We start from the raw sequence: 16,073 nt of genomic DNA on the forward strand, positions 1-16,073 counted from the left end.
TCCTAATGCCTGCCTGATTCATCATACCTATTTATATACCAATTCCCGCAACACTCTAAATGCCTGCCCTCCGTGCCCCCTCTCACGGTAGAGCGACGGTGGAGATTACTCTATGAGGAGCCTATCTACCGTGGAGTGGTAGAGGGGTGGCAGGTGTGCCCCAGAGTCAGAGCGAGGCCCGAGGTCTGTAAAATCTCTTGAAAGCCCCGAGGGTGGAGTAGGGTCGGGGAAAGAGGTGCTCAATCGTGCTAGCAACCCACAAGTGCTTCACCGCAGCCCGCTCTCCAGAGACCCGGCCACCTCCTAACCTGAGGGAGAGATGAGGAACCCAGGGCGGGCGCCAGCGTCAGAACGAGCGGGGGCGACTTAGGGCGCTAGCCCACGGGCAAGTGCACAAAGCAGCGTGGGCGGGGGCCTGGGGACCGCCCTGGCAGTCAGGGGCGTGGCAAGGGCAAAGGGGCGCGGCAAGAGCGGTTGTGGGCGGCTCTGCCGCCCGCTAAGGTAGGGGCGGAGCTCTGTCCGCTTTTAAGGCGGACGCGCCCGTGCCTTCGGGGCGCGGATGATTAGCCCCGTGCTTTGGGACTGTTCCGAAACTTCGTAGTCCCTCCCGGGCCCGCTCTCCACGACGCTTGGGCCTGCGCACGCGAGGCGCCACGGATCTGGAGCAGACGTCGCGGGTGAGCGCGCGACCTTGCGGCGGTGCGGCTCGTGAGTTTATCACCGGCTACCGCTGCGAACCCACCCGGAACGGCGGAGTCCTGGGTGAGAAGCCCGGGGCACGGCCACCAGGCGTGTGTGCCAGCGCGGACCCGGGTGGGCGAGAGGCTGTGCGGGCTTCGCGCCTCCGGCTGGGTTCCACCGAAGGCGGCCCGAGTCTCAGTGCGCGCTCGTGGCAAGGAGCGGCCAGGGACGCCGTGGGCATCCCGTTGGTATTTGTTCTGCGTTCGCCGCCTGGACACACCTTCAGTATTTGAATGAAAGATGTAAACGTAACCGGCGGGGCTGAGGGTGGGGAACTAGGAAGTAGGCTGGGTGGCGCTGCGGTGTCCTCAGCACCGGCGAGCGTGCCACCGCCTAGAGTCAAGACCCACCAGAGCCGGGTGCGCCCGGTCACTCACCTATTCTTGGTGTGCTTTGTTCTTTGCTAACGCCCCTAGTGCCTCCGAATCCTGCCCGTCCCCTCATTCTCAGGGCCTGCGAGTGTGGATTATATCCCTTTCTCGTGCGTGCGGCCCCTCCTATGAGTCCTTCCTCGCACAAACATCCGGATAGTACCACAAACCTCAGTGTGTTCTGCATACCCACTCCGCCCCCTACTTTCTGGGCCAATGGCTCTTCTCTGGAGGCCCAGGACCAAGGTGACGCCTTGGGATGGAGGCGGTTGCTGGTCGGTCCCCCAGGTGACCCCTGGCGATTGGGGAGATCGGGAAAACAGCGCCTGAGATGGGCACGTGTGGGCCCTGGGACCAGGGCAGATCTGAGAGGCTCAAGGACACTCCCCTCACCCCAAAGTGCTGGGCGTGGCAGGGCGGGATCCAGGAAGGAGGCGAGTTCCAGTTGCCTTCCTCCAGAGCTGGACATGGCTTAGTCAGAGATGCTTGGGTTAATGAGCTGAGTACTTATGATTTAGAGATGAACTGACCCGCGAAAGCACCCTTCACGCCCTTTGCATACCTCGGCAGCCTCTAGTAGAGGAGTTGAGGGATTTAGTACCCTAGATGAAGACTGGACTCCCCAGGTACTGCAGGGGACCCCTGCCTCTTGGCCTGGTCTTCCTAGAAAGGATAAGGAGTGGGCAGGGCTGAGTCAGGTGGGCTGAGTTGAAGAAGAGACTGTCTGGGGCTGGTGACAATTCTTTGGCTTCTGTTGTAGAAGACTGTCCTTTGGCCATGTCACAGAATGGACACCTTGACGACCCCAGTGAGTACTTCTCAGGTGCGTATCTGGAAAGCGCCCATGATTAGAAATCTCTAGAGAACTCCGTCCATGCACCAGCCAGGAAATGCCAAGCACAAGTGGCTTGTGTAGCCTGGTGCTGGAGCGGTCAGCGCCCTTCTGGAGGCTGTGCGGCTTGCTGGGTAGGCCCCTGATGAAGCTGACCAGTGGCCAGCAACCAAGGGTTTTCTCCTGTGTTTCATTGTTCCGGGGCCCTGCATATCTGGCCAGCTTTAGGCTATGCTACATGCTATGCATGCCTTGACTGCTCAGTCCCCACTTAGCCCTGGAGAGAGAGGCTGCGACCTCCCTGCTTCCTCCCTGCTTCCTCCGGTCTAGCTTCTTCCCTGCCTTTGACTCCATGCTGCATATCAATGTTTACTCTATGGTTTTTGGGTTTTTTTTTTTTGTTTTGTTTTACTTTGGTTTTGTTTAAGAAAGAAATCTTATGTAGCCTAGGCTGGCTTAAAACTCCCTATGTAGCCAGTATGATCTTGAATTTCCAATTATGTCCAAGTATTAAGAGTACAAGCTTTTGCCCCCAAGCACTTTATAGGGTGCTGGGGTTTGAACTCTGGGTTTCACATGGTAGGCACATACTCTACACACTGACTGCATACCCAGCTTTTCCTTGTTGTTTAGTGGTCCAGTGTTTAGGCATCGTGGTGCTGTGTTTTCATCCAGGTGCCCAGGGCATGAGGGGCTTTGTATCAGTTTGCTAGCTGGCAGGTTATATTTTAACCCTAGCTTTGGAGCCTGTCCTGGAACTAGCTCTTGTAGACCAGGCTGGCCTCGAAATCCGCCTGCCTCTGCCTCCCGAGTGCTGGTATTAAAGGTGTGTGCCACCACCACCCAGCTTTGCTGGCGGGTTATCTTTGCGGCTTTGCTATGTGGAATGGCATGTCGGGAGGCTTGCAGAGACCTAAGGGGTCTGAGTGCCAAGGCTAAGAAAAGACAGCTCCAGTTAGAGAAGGAAGTACTGGGCTGAGAATGGCAGCAGACACAAAACTGAGACTGGCCGGTGGATAATTATTTAGACAGGGTCTCGTGTAGCCCAGGCTGGCCTCTAGCTCATGTGGCTGAGCAACGCTGAACTTCTGATCCTCTTGCCTCTGAAACAAGGTTGTGCCCCCTGGCTCCCATCCCCAGCCCAGGTACTTTCAAATAAGGCAGGCTTGCCTTAAGGAGAGTGTTTGCCACGTCCTCTACAATATAGGCAGGGAGGACGTCTTTTGGCTCAATAGTCCCGGGCCTGGGATGGTGGGGGATCATCAGGTCCTGAGCTCAGGATATCGATGTGCAGAGGACGCTGAAGGGCAGGAGTGGAAGTGAGTCAGGGCGTGTCACTGGCTGCCAGGTGTGGGCATGCCATTGACTTGTCCCTGTGCAGGTGTTTGTCTGTCACTAGTGGGGTCTGATTTACAAAGGCCTTTTTCCTAAAAGTGTCCATAGATGGGGAGCTATAGGACGGTCTGAAGGGGTTTCTGGGCTGGAAAAGAGGCAGAACTCTGTCTAGGAAGAGTGTGCCAGATGAGCCTAAAGATGGCCCTGGAGGGAGAGACACTTTGCTGGCATATAGGGCAAGAGTGGGCATGCCTGTGGCCCTAGGTGTCAGCCCAAGGTCTGACTGTGACTGGCCTGAAGCACCAAGGCCTAGGGGAAGGGCACAGGCTGTCTCAGGCTGTGATTTGCATGTTACGGAAGCCTTCATGTAAAGGGTCTGGGAGGGTAGTGAAAGCCACAGGACTGACCACAGCTCCTGTGCTCAGGAGTTCCTGCTGCATCTTGGAAGGGGCGTGGTGGGAGCCGGACTAAGGAGGCTTTCCATCTTCTGGCTGTTTCACGGGCTTTCTTGCCTCCTGGGTGTTACTCAACTGCTGAACTTGGTCTCAGCCTTGACGCTATTCCCTCCAGTCTCACCTGCCCTCCCTGGGAGGAGAGGCTGTAAGCCCTGCACCAATGAGGGAGGGGAGGTGGGGGTCGCTTGGATCTCTAGCAACTTCACCTTCCTTGGGGTTCCCAGCTTGAGAACTCTGGAAGAAAGCAGTCTTTTTTCATACACGCACGCGCGCGTGCACACACACACACACACACACACACACGTTCAATAAGTGGCTTTTTGAGACAGGGTTTCTCTGTAGCCCTGGCTGTCCTGGAACTCAGAACTCTGCCTCCTGGGTGCTAGGATTAACAGCATGCACCACCCCCGCCCACTGCCCGCCAATGCAGAATTTATTTGAGCACATGCTTGTGTTCTGTGTAACTGCCTTCATGTACAAGGCTAGCAGAGGGTGTCAGATCCCTTGGAGCTGCAGTAGAGGTGACTGTAAGCTACCCAGCATTGGCGCTGGGACCTGAATTCCTGTTCTCATGATTAAGCAGCATGTACTTATCTTAACCACTAAGCCATCTTACCAGCCCCACTTCTTTATATTTGAAATATAGCCCAGGTTGGCCTGGACCTCCTGCTGTCCTTCTACCCCAGCTTTCCGAGTGCTGGGCTTTACAGGAATGAGCCACTTGCAAAAAGTTGGGTTTTGTTTGGTTTGGTTTTTCGAGACAGCATTTCTCTGTGTAGCTCTGACTGTCCTGGAACTCACTCGGTAGACCAGGATGGACTTGAACTCACTGAGCTGTGTCTGTCTGTGTCTCTGAGTGCTGGGATTAAAGGTATGCACCACCGTGCCTGGCCTTATAGTTGTTTTCATTTGTTTGGTTTTCTTCTTAGACTGGGCCTCGTTGTGTAGCCCAGGCTAGCCTTAAATTCTTGATGTTCCTGCCTCAGCCTCCTGTGTTCTACCTTAGAGGCATGTGCTAGCCTGTGACTCTGTATATAGACCAAACTGTCCTTGAATTCATACAGATCTGCCTGCCTGTTTCCCAAATGTTAGCATTAAACTTAAGCTGAAGGATCAGAATAGTACAGAGAGCCCTGGTTCCTTTTTTTGTTTTGTTTTGTTTTGTCTTGTCTTGTTTTTTGCTTTTAGTGACAGGATTTCTCTGTGAAATACTCCTGGCTGTCCTGGGACACACTCAGAAGACTAAACTGAAATTGAACTCACAGAGATCTGCCTGCCTCTGCCTCCCAAGTGCTGGGATTAAGGGCATGCCTCACCACCATCCAGTGAGCCCTGGTTCATAAAACTGAAAAATCGCCTGGGAAGCAGAGGCAGGTGGATCTCTGACTTCAAGGCTAGCCTGGTCTACAGGAGCTAGTTCCAGGGCAGGCTTCAAAACTACAGAGAAACCCTATCTCGAATAAATAAATACAACTGAAAAATTGTACAGACGACCCCTGGGTGTGAGCTTCAGCTCTGTGTGCCAGCTGCTACAATCTGAGTGGGGCCAGGCAGGACCAGCATTTGCTTCCCTTAACCAGAGCTCCTTCCTTGACTGGTAGGAGGACTCTTACTATCAGGGGTGCACTCAGGAGATGGAGCAGAGGTACCCGCGCCTGGGTCTTAGAGCCCTCCTTATGTGTAGCACTGACTGATGGTCTCTCCTGGTGACAGCTGCAACTCAGGGATGCCTCAAAAATGACGTGGATGATACCCTTGAAGTTCGAGAAGACAGCCTGGGGGAAGAGGCCTTTGACACCGTCAACTCCTCCATTGTGTCTGGCGAGAGCATCCGGTTTTTTGTCAACGTTAACCTTGATGTGCAGCCCTCCAAATCTGGTATGGGGACTGTGGGTGGCCCTGCCCTGCTAAGGAGCCCTGAAGAGGTGGGGCAGCATACTGAGCTCTCTTCCCCGTTCCTCCAGACATTGAAGCAGCAACCGGTGGCTGTGTGCTCCTCCACACCTCCCGCAAGGTAAGGCCCATCCTGCAGGGCTGTGCTGGGTCTCCAGTCAGGGCTTAAGAGAGCTGATTCCCTTATATCTGCTGTGCCGTTCCCACATTCTCAGGCATTTATAGCTCAAATTAACCCAAGCCTGAGCCTTCTCTCCTGGATATCGTTCCTAGTGGACAGGGACATCCATAGACCGTCATAGAGGGCAGGTGGGGGCCAGAGAAACAATGTTCTCACTCAGGCCTCTGTGCATCTGCACCTGGGATCCCTACAGTATCTGAAGTTAAAGAACTTCGAGGAAGAGGTCCGTGCACACCGGGACCTAGACGGCTTCCTGGCCCAGGCCAGTATCATCCTGAACGAGACAGCTACCTCGCTGGATGACGTGCTTCGGACTATGCTGAACCGCTTCGCCCAGGACCCCAACCATGCAGAACCCGACTGTGACCTAGACCTGCTCATGGCCAAGCTCTTTACAGATGCTGGGGCCCCCACGGAGAGCAAAGGTAAGGCCAGCTCCCCGCCGTGTCATGTGACAGTGCTGCCGGCACAGCTGACTCTCCTGCGTCCTTTCCTCTGCCCTCAGTCCACCTGCTCTCAGATACCATCCAGGGAGTCACCGCCACCGTCCGAGGGGTGCAGTACCAGCAGTCATGGCTCTGCATCGTGTGAGTTGCCGTTACCACCACCATACCTGGTCCCCTACTGTTACCCTGGAGCTAGCCAGGGATCTCACATCCCTGCAGAGACGAACCTCCACACAAGGACACAACTGTGGCCCCTCCACTTTGAGAAAAGAGGATATGAGCACTCTGTCCTATTCAATCTTTTTTTTTTTTTTTAAAGCAAAGCAGCCAGCCACTACCTCTTACCTCTACCACAGTCTGAATATGGCGATCCTGCCTCCAGGAATCCTCAGAATGAGACTGGCTGAGAGCTGTCTCCTCCTGTCTTTTTTTTTTTTCTTTATATTCATTTATTATATATACAATATTCTGCCTGCATGTATCCCTGTGCAGAAGAGGGCACCAGATCTCATTACAGATGGTTGTGAGCCACCATGTGGTTGCTGGGAATTGAACTCAGGACCCCTGGAAGAGTAGCTAGTGCTCTTATCCTCTGAGCCATCTCTCCAGCTCAATCTTTTTTTTTTATGTGTCTGGATATTGTGTGTACATGTATGTATGTGTGTGTGCCACACACATACCACAGATACCAGAGTTCCTGATGCGTTGTTAGCTGCCATGTGGGCACTGGGCTTTTTGTTTTCCCTGGTAATCTCTGTTACAGGCTCTGCAGGGTGGCAACTGTCTGTTCTTCTGTCTTACCCAGCTGTACCTTGAAGGCCCTGCAAAAGCGGCATGTGTGCATCAGCCGCCTGGTCCGACCCCAGAACTGGGGGGAGAACTCCTGTGAGGTCCGCTTTGTCATCCTGGTGCTGGCGCCGCCCAAGATGGTGAGTTTCCGTCTCCGGTGCCTTGTGAGGCAGGTCTCCTGGTTGTTCTATTGTTTCCTTGGAAACCTCTCTACAGGCTTCCTCGTGCCTGCTCTTCCTCTCTATCCAATGTTTATTAGAGATGTTCTTGCAAAGTCCCTATTGCATCTGAATTTCCCTGGAAATGTCCAAAAGATTGCCTTTCCTACTGAAAAGCAGGCTTTTAACGATTACAGATTCAGGCTGCTGGCAGTGTAGATTGGTAAGACCACCATGTATTCAGCATGTACAAGGCCCCGGATTCAAGTCCCAATATAATGACTATACACATTAGACCATTCTTTGGCTGGATTCCTGCCCTTCTTGGGCCATATACTACCTGGGCAAGGAGATCCTGTTGGTTTTGTTTTATGTTTTCTTTTCTTTTCTTTTCTTTCTTTTTTTTTTCTTTCTTTTTGGTTTTTCGAGACTGTGTAGCCCTGGCTGTCTTGGAACTCACTCTGCAGATCAAGCTGGCCTCAGACTCACAGAGATCCACCCACCTCTGCCTCCCAAGCCATCCACCACCCAGTGACAGTGGAGGCTGTCACTGGTCCAGTCTGGGAGTTCTCCCTATAAAGAGAAAGGTTTAAAATCCTGAATAGGCAACTGTAATTCTCTGCCCAAAACTATGGAAGGGCCTTAAATATTTAATGCGATAGTTAAGATTTCATTAGCCACTGTGCTCTGTTTTTCCCCAGTGCTGGGGATGGACCTCAGAGTCCTCATGTACACATAGCGGGCCAGGTGCTCTGTCACTGGCCCACACCTCTGCCCTCTTCAGAAGCAGACTGGAGCCTGGCCTTGAACTCCCAATCCTCCTGCCTTCCCAGTGCTGGCATTATGGCCTTCTCCACAGCATCCCTTTTCATTAGCTTTTAGATAACTCTGCCTGACTCTGGAGCCTTCTCGGGATTCTCTGGGTACCAGGAACAGGAGGGTTCCCTTCCAGTAGTCTTATAGCTATGCTGCCCATCATATTCCCATGCTAGAAGAGAAGTGAGCACCTCATGAGTTAGAGGGGCTGGCAGCTGGCAGTGTGGCCAGAACAGTTGGAAGGGGCAATAGCCTTAGTACCCAAGTCACTTGAGGCAAGTCCAGCTGCACCAGCATGGAGTTCTTGCTCAGGAACACACAGTAGACACAGCCAAGACTGCTGCCCTCCAGCTGACAGAGGGGCCTCCTGAGACTTGTGCTAGAGAGTGAAAAAGCCATGTGATAGAGAATTCAGAATCAGCTCGAAGGAGAGAAGGTTTACCTCAGTTCAGGGTCTCAGTCCGTGGCTGGCTGGCTCCACAGCTGTGGAGCAGAGCAGAATATCATGATGGTGCAGTGGTTAGGAGCACTGGCTGCTTTTCCACAGGACCTGGGTTCAATTCCCAGCACCTACATGGCAGCTCACAACTGTCTGTAACTGCAGTTCCAGGGGATCTGACACCCTCACACAGGCATACATACAAAACACCAGTGCACATAAAATAAGAATAAATAAATCATTTAAAATGTTAAAAAAATAAACAGGCGGGCAGCGGTCGCCCACACCTCTGATCCCAGCACTTAGGAGGCAGAGGGCAGATTCCTAGTGGGAATAGTGGCAAGGTGCATTAATGTCTGAGCTTAGGGAAACAACCTACGGCCAGCTGCCTGTGCGTGACTGCACTCGGCAGAGACAGGCGTCCTCTGCTGCAGGAGCTGGAGGTGTAACCGCAGCTTAACCGCAGCACCTTCCGTCCCCAGAAAAGCACCAAGACCGCGATGGAGGTGGCACGCACATTCGCCACTATGTTCTCGGACATCACCTTCCGCCAGAAGCTCCTGACGACGCGCACGGAAGAAGAGTTCAAGGAGGAGCTGGTGCATCAGAGACAGCTGCTCACCATGGCGATGCCAAGAGCGTCGGGGCACAGCATGAGCTCCCTCCATACCCACAAACACCCTCAGGTGCAGAAGAGAGCTGGGGAGGTGGGAGGGGCGCGGGCCAACCAGGGCTAACATGGGGGTCTGTCTGTCTTTTCTCCCAGCCTCCGAAGTGCAAGGACTTCTTCCCTTTTGGAAAGGGCATCTGGGCGGACATCACGCACCGGTTCCCTGTGTACCCGCTGGACTTCACCGATGGTATGTGCCCAGCAGGAGCTCAGCCTTTCAGGCCCCGAGTCCATTGGGTGCCTGTCCAGCGTCTCCAGCAAATGCTGTCTGTCCCGCGTTTCTAGGCATCATCGGGAAAGGCAAGACTGTGGGCAAATATGTCACCACCACGCTTTTCCTCTACTTCGCCTGCCTCCTGCCGACGATTGCTTTCGGATCCCTCAATGACGAGAACACGAACGGGGCCATAGGTGAGGGGTTGCGGTGGTAGGGATGTACCAGGCCGAACCCTGGGCTGTGGGTGACCCCTGACCGTATCACCTCCACAGACGTGCAGAAGACCATAGCTGGGCAGAGCATCGGAGGCCTCTTGTACGCACTCTTCTCTGGGCAGCCGCTGGTGATCCTGCTGACGACCGCACCTCTGGCCATCTACATCCAGGGTGCGGTGGGGTTGAAATGGGAGCTGGGACCCACGTCCTGCATCCCGGCCCAGCTCTGACTGCACATCCTGCCCCGTTGTTTGCAGTGATCCGAGTCATCTGTGACGACTACAGCCTGGACTTCCACGCCTTCTATGCGTGGACGGGCCTGTGGAACAGTTTCTTCCTCGCGCTGTACGCCTTCCTCAATCTCAGCCTGCTTATGAATCTCTTTAAGAGGTGACTGATCCTGGGCTGCAGTGTCTGGGGGCGTGGGTCAGCCTCATGCCAGGGCCCTATAACCCCAGGGTAGATAGCGTGCTTCCCATAGCCCAAGGTGGACTTACTGGGCATGGTCCCGTGGGGGAGCGCTCTTGCATGGCAGTGGTCTGTACAGAAGTTCGGGCAAGCCTTTCCTTCAGTAATTACTTCCCCCTCCCCACCCCACACATGTTGAGGCATTATCACCGCTTTGCAGGTCAACAGAAGAAATCATTGCCTTCTTCATTTCCATCACGTTTGTGCTGGATGCTGTCAAGGGCATGGCCAAAAGTGAGTGCAAGTCAGGTGTGTTGGCACATGCCTTTAAGCCTATATCACTCAGGAGGATTTCTCAGTTTGAGGACAGTTAAAGCTGTATAGTGAGACCAAGTGAGTACCGACCCAGAGAGGGACCTGCTTGGAGAGAGCTGTGCTCGATGGGGCAGAGGAGAAGGTGTCAAGCTAAGCTGGCACAGCGGCAGTGCCATTACGGAAGGGGAGGAGCTTCTCCAGGCAAAACCAGAGAGGGACAGAGGCATGGGCCAGGCAGGGTGGGTGCCGTCAGCTACAGCAGAGGCAGTAGCGGACTTGGGAGACAAAAGGTAGATGGGACACGGGATGGTTCCTGGTTGACTGAGAAGGCCAGAGCTCTCTCCTGTCTCCCCCAGAAGCCTTCTCCCCCATATGGCCCCTTCCCTTCCCTTCAGCATCCCCTACCTCACTTAGGACACCCCTCCATCTTATATCAATAAGGAAGCTAAGCCGGGCGGTGGTGGCGCACGCCTTTAATCCCAGCACTCGGGAGGCAGAGGCAGGCGGATCTCTGTGAGTTCGAGGCCAGCCTGGTCTACAAGAGCTAGTTCCAGGACAGACTCTAAAAAAGCTGCAGAGAAACCCTGTCTCGAAAAACCCAAAAAAATAAAAAATAAAAAAATAAAATAAGGAAGCTAGGCTCCAGCCTCCCAGATCCCAGACGGCTTAGGTCTGTTGACCTGTCCCACAGTCTTCTGGAAGTACTACCATGGTCACCACTACCACACAAAAAAGACTTCATCCTTGGCGAGCTTGTTGAGCATTGGCAGAAGCCCCAACACCAGCCTTCACTCTGCACTCAACACCAGCCTCCTGCCCAGCCCCGTTGAGATAGCCACGGCCGGCAGCCCCAGCAGCCCACACTCGGGCCAGGCTACGGCAGTGCTCAGCCTCCTCATCATGCTGGGCACACTCTGGCTGGGCTACACCCTCTACCAGTTCAAGAAAAGGTAAGGGAGTACCCTTGATCCCAATTCTCAGGAGGTGGAGGCAGGAGGATCTCAAGTTTGAAGCCAGACCTCCTCAGAAGAAGTGAGGGAGCCCGTGGGTGGGAGGTAAGGGCCAACCAGCCCCTGAGCCATGCTGATACCCCCATTATCTCCAGCCCCTACCTGCACCCGTGGGTCCGTGAGACCCTGTCTGACTGTGCCTTGCCCATTGCGGTGCTCTCCTTCTCCCTCATCGGCTCCTATGGCTTCCAGGAAATTGAGAGTGAGTGGGGACGGGGTGAGCTGGGGGTGGCATGGCCTTGCTCCCTGTGAACTGTGGGCCAAGCCTGTCCCATATTGCAGTGAGCAAGTTCAGATACAACCCCAGCGAGAGCCTCTTTGAGATGGCACAGATCCACTCTCTGTCCTTCAAGGCCATCTGCAGCACCATGGGTCTTGGTTTCCTGCTCTCCTTGCTTTTCTTCATTGAGCAGAACCTGGTGGCTGCCCTGGTCAATGCACCAGAGAACAGGTACTGAGGGCTGTGGGAGGGTGGGGCAGGGTCCCAGACTTCTGACGGCCAACAGGACTCTTGTCTATGTGTGCCCACCTACCTCAGGTTGGTGAAGGGCACTGCCTATCACTGGGACCTCCTGCTCCTGGCCATCATCAATACGGGGCTGTCTCTGTTCGGGCTACCCTGGATCCATGCCGCCTACCCCCACTCCCCGCTGCATGTGCGGGCGCTGGCCTTAGTGGAGGAACGTGTGGAGAATGGGCACATTTATGAAACGTGAGTACAAGCGATCTCTAGGATCCTAGGGCAAGAGCCACGTAGACCTGAAGGTCAGAGGGGGACAACCTTGGGCTGCACGTGACCTAGGAAAGGACGTGGCTTAGAGATAAGGGCTCAGAGGCAATGAAGCCCTAGCTAGACCCACAGGTAGCCTTTGCTCTGGGCCCCCGCAGGATTGTGAATGTTAAGGAGACCCGGCTGACCGCACTGGGCGCCAGTGTCCTGGTGGGACTCTCTCTCCTGCTGCTGCCCTTCCCACTGCAGTGGATCCCCAAGCCCGTGCTTTACGGGCTCTTCCTCTACATTGCGCTCACCTCCCTGGATGGCAACCAGCTCTTCTCGCGAGTGGCCCTGCTGCTCAAGGAGCAGGTGGGTGCCTGGGCCAGGGAGGGGATGTGGGAACACAGCCGTCCCTGATGGCCGCGTTGCCGCTGCCCACAGACATCCTACCCACCCACCCACTACGTCCGGAGAGTGCCCCAAAGGAAGATCCACTACTTCACAGGCCTGCAGATTCTGCAGCTGCTGCTGCTCTGTGCCTTCGGCATGAGCTCCCTGCCCTACATGAAGATGGTCTTTCCTCTCATCATGATTGTCATGATTCCAATACGGTATGCCCAGGCTGGGTGGCCGTGGGGAGGGCTCCGCCCACTGCTGGGCTCTGTGGGGACCCGCTATAACCATCTATCACTGAGTTTGCCTCTCCTTCTATTCTGCAGGTACAATCTCTTACCCCGAATCATTGAAGCCAAGTATTTGGATGTCATGGATGCTGAGCACAGACCCTGACCTGTGCCACCCTCCCCCATGCCTTCAGGCCTGTTCTGTGACGTTGGAAGGGGAGGTATGAGCTGGCTCTGACCCAGCCCCATTGCCGCTTAAAGTCCCAGGGCATTGTGGTTTTCAGTGGTGTGTGCTCACCTCTCACCCCATTAACCTTTAGTTTGGGGTCCAGGGACATTGCCAGCGCGGGGCTAAGAAGTGTAGATTTTCTTTTGATAAAAGAGTTGATGCCCAGGAGCAAGCCCATTTCCTTGATTGTGTAAGGAATTCACTGTGCACCATTAGCGAATAAAAGTCTTGTTTCTATACTTGAACATGCTGCCTCCTTCTTTGCTGCTCTCCCAGACTTGGGTGTAGAATGAAGCGGCGGGGCTGCGTCCTGCCACCCGGCCGCCGGCTAGCTTTACACCCGAAATAATTACACGGAAAATGTATTCTTTTAAACACTGCCTGGCCCATTATCTGTAGCCTCTTATTGGTTAATTCTCACATCTTCCTTTAACCCATATTTAGTAATCCGTGTAGCACCACGAGGTGTGGCTTACCAGGAGAGATCTTAACCTGCGTCCATCTCAGAGAGGAGAAGCATGGTGACTCACTATGGCGACTGCCTGAAGCGGCTCCCCAACTCTCCCAGAATTCTGTTCTGTCTACTCCACCTACCTAATTTTCTGTCTCTTAAAGGGCCAAGGCAATTTTCTTTATTAATTAACCAAGGAAAGTAACATAGACAGATAACTCTCCTCCATCACTTGGGGGCAGAAACAAAGCCGCTGGGAGGAGAATAAGAGAGACTGATGTTTGTTAAGTGGCATTTATATGCTGTCAGCACCAACAGTGGCCTCTGGTCCAATGGTGAGAAGTAGACAAACCAGACCTTTGTGTCATCCTGGTGAGAGGCTCCTGCAAGGGATGCATTCTGGGATCAAAGACCCAGAGGAGACGGTTTGGGTACGGCAAGGTGCTGTGTGGTGAAGAAAGTGGCTCCAGGATATGGCGGGGGTGAGAGAGAGCAGGAGTGCTCTGTACGGCCAGTGATGTGATTCTGAGAGACTTGGGAGAAGGGCTGATTAGTCTGATGAAGGAAGAAGATGCCATGCCTCTGGCTTGGTCACAGAGGCACAGATGGAGCCGTTCTCCGCATGCTCTCCTCCCTGTCCAGGCCACATGCAATTAGGGTAAAATTGTGTATGAGTGGTAGAGAGTGCTGGGTACTCAGGTGAGGGGCTCTGCTCCCCACATCCCTCTGGGAGGGTCACCAAGCCCAGCTGGGATGAGCTGTACGTGGTGAAATGAACTCTCAGAGCAGGGTTTGACCCAGAGGATAGTCACAGAGTACCCTCTGCCCGTTCCTCTAGTCCTCACTTTTCTTCTGCCTCCTTTTTCAAGGGTCCCTGAGACTGGGGGTGTGCTGGGGGTGTGAGAGATGTCTGACTGTTCCAGAAATCCGAACCCTTGTGCCCTCTGGACGTTCCTCGTCTTTGGAACACAGCTATTGACAAGTCGGGACAAAAGCAGGAACAGAAGACAAGCAGAATGGACAGAGTGCAGTGACCTACGGTAGAAAACTCGTGGGCCAGCACCTTCCCGTCCAGAGCACTTGCTCTCCCCTAGAGCCCCTGACTTCCCTGGTCACAGGTTGTCTGTGCCCAGATGTGAATTGCTCCCTGTGAAGCAGACCTCCAGTCCAATCAGAAACGTGGTTCTATCCAAAGCCACGAGTGCAAAGTGGACCTCCAGTCCAATCAGAAATGTGGTTCTATCCACAGCCACGTGGGCACTCTGTACCAGTGCATGTTGCCTGGCACTTCCATCACCAAGCATGCAGGACCCACAGCTGAGCAGAACTTCAAGGTTTAATTTCCCTCGGCATCCTTAGTAGAAACTTCTGGCGCTACAGGAGCTAGCTCTCAGGGAGGGGACACCTCTAGCCCAGTCCTAGCTATTTCTCCAATTGGGTAGGCTCGTCAGCAATAGGGTCCTGTCATTGAATTCTAGAAGGCAATCAGCAACTGTGGCAAAGCCTTTTTTGTTTCAGGGGCTTCATGGGCTTCTCTGGGAGGTAACTCCTAGCACTGGGGTTCCCAAACAACCTCCTATGGCTTTTAGGAGCATCTGGTTTGATCTTTTGTTTGTTCCTTAGCATTTTCAGGCACCTTGGTGGTTATCACTGTGCCTCACCCAGCCATACACTTCCCTCCCACACATCCCACAGCAACACCTGACCTTTACACCCCCATGGTGGCTTCTCCAGGTGCACGCGCACGTCCCATCAGTGACTTGTGTCACCTCTGTGTAACGAGGATTGACAGAGCCATAACGTGAAGTCCTGAACTCACATCTCAACGTAAAGTATGGAGAAAAACTCTTGGTGTTGTGCTTTAGAATCTTCTTGTTCTGTCCCCAGGGTCACCTCCAAGAGTGGGCGCTGGCCCTGCTGTGAACAGTAGACAAACCGGGGCTGAAGACACAATGCGGTGTTAGTGATCTGACTTGTGCAAGGCCCTGGGTTTGACTCCCAGCTCCACAAAATACAAAGTAAATGTTGGGGTAACACCACAGAGAAAATGAAAGATACCTGTTAGCATACAGTGTGAGAGCAGACCTTGGCAGGTCCAAGGTGTCCCACGGTGAGTGAGAGGCAGACACACCATGCAGACAGAATTTACATGGGGAGTTTCATTGGGAGAAGGGAAAGGAGAGGGGAGAAAGAGGCAGAGAAAAGAGAAAGAGGAAAAAGAGAAAAAATGTAGCCTGAGTTTTGCCTTCTAAAGGGACAGGATACTCCCTGCCCTGCATGCAGCCTTAAGGCAGGAGTGAGCCTGCAAGGTCCCCAAGGGGATGGGGCCCGGTGTGCCTGGAGGATAACACCTTTGTAGCATGAATAATAAAAACCCAGAGACAGATATTGGGGTTCAAGCTCATGATCAGAAAAACAAAGCAGCCAGCTGTTTGTTCTACCTCAGACTGAAATGGGCCATCCTGCCTCCATGAATCTCAGACTGAGACCTGTCTCCTCCCATTTTATATTCCTCTCTAGTGCTGAGATTAAAGGTGTGCGCCACCACTCCCTGGCCTGTATGGCTGACTAGTGTGGCTGCTTTGCATTCTGATCTTCAGACAAGTTTTATTTATTAAAACACAAATAATATACCACCCACCATACACCTCCATACTAGGACCCAGGCCCAACATACTAGCAAGAGGAAAGCATAGCAAGAATGGCAGAAGATGCTCAACCCTCTCGGTAGAGCTGGGGGCGTGGCTCTGCAGAATGCCCACCA

General features: G+C 53.8%; 1 protein-coding gene across 1 annotated transcript; it reads left to right on the forward strand.

Moving 5' to 3' along the window:
• The first annotated feature begins 1,639 nt into the window (after window positions 1-1,639).
• Window positions 1,640-13,012, forward strand: Slc4a11 (solute carrier family 4 member 11). Its single transcript, XM_038331088.1, has 19 exons — window positions 1,640-1,935; window positions 5,448-5,612; window positions 5,699-5,748; window positions 6,002-6,233; window positions 6,314-6,395; window positions 7,060-7,183; window positions 8,939-9,142; window positions 9,223-9,316; window positions 9,412-9,537; window positions 9,616-9,729; window positions 9,816-9,948; window positions 10,187-10,260; window positions 10,973-11,231; window positions 11,387-11,493; window positions 11,574-11,742; window positions 11,830-12,003; window positions 12,180-12,375; window positions 12,448-12,617; window positions 12,726-13,012. The coding sequence occupies exons 1-19, from the start codon at window positions 1,890-1,892 to the stop codon at window positions 12,793-12,795; spliced, it is 2,589 nt and encodes an 862-aa protein (XP_038187016.1). The 5' UTR covers window positions 1,640-1,889; the 3' UTR covers window positions 12,796-13,012.
• Window positions 13,013-16,073: the final 3,061 nt, after the last annotated feature.

The sequence above is a fragment of the Arvicola amphibius genome, chromosome 5, assembly GCF_903992535.2.
Source record: "Arvicola amphibius chromosome 5, mArvAmp1.2, whole genome shotgun sequence".
In the NCBI taxonomy this organism is placed as follows: domain Eukaryota; kingdom Metazoa; phylum Chordata; class Mammalia; order Rodentia; family Cricetidae; genus Arvicola; species Arvicola amphibius.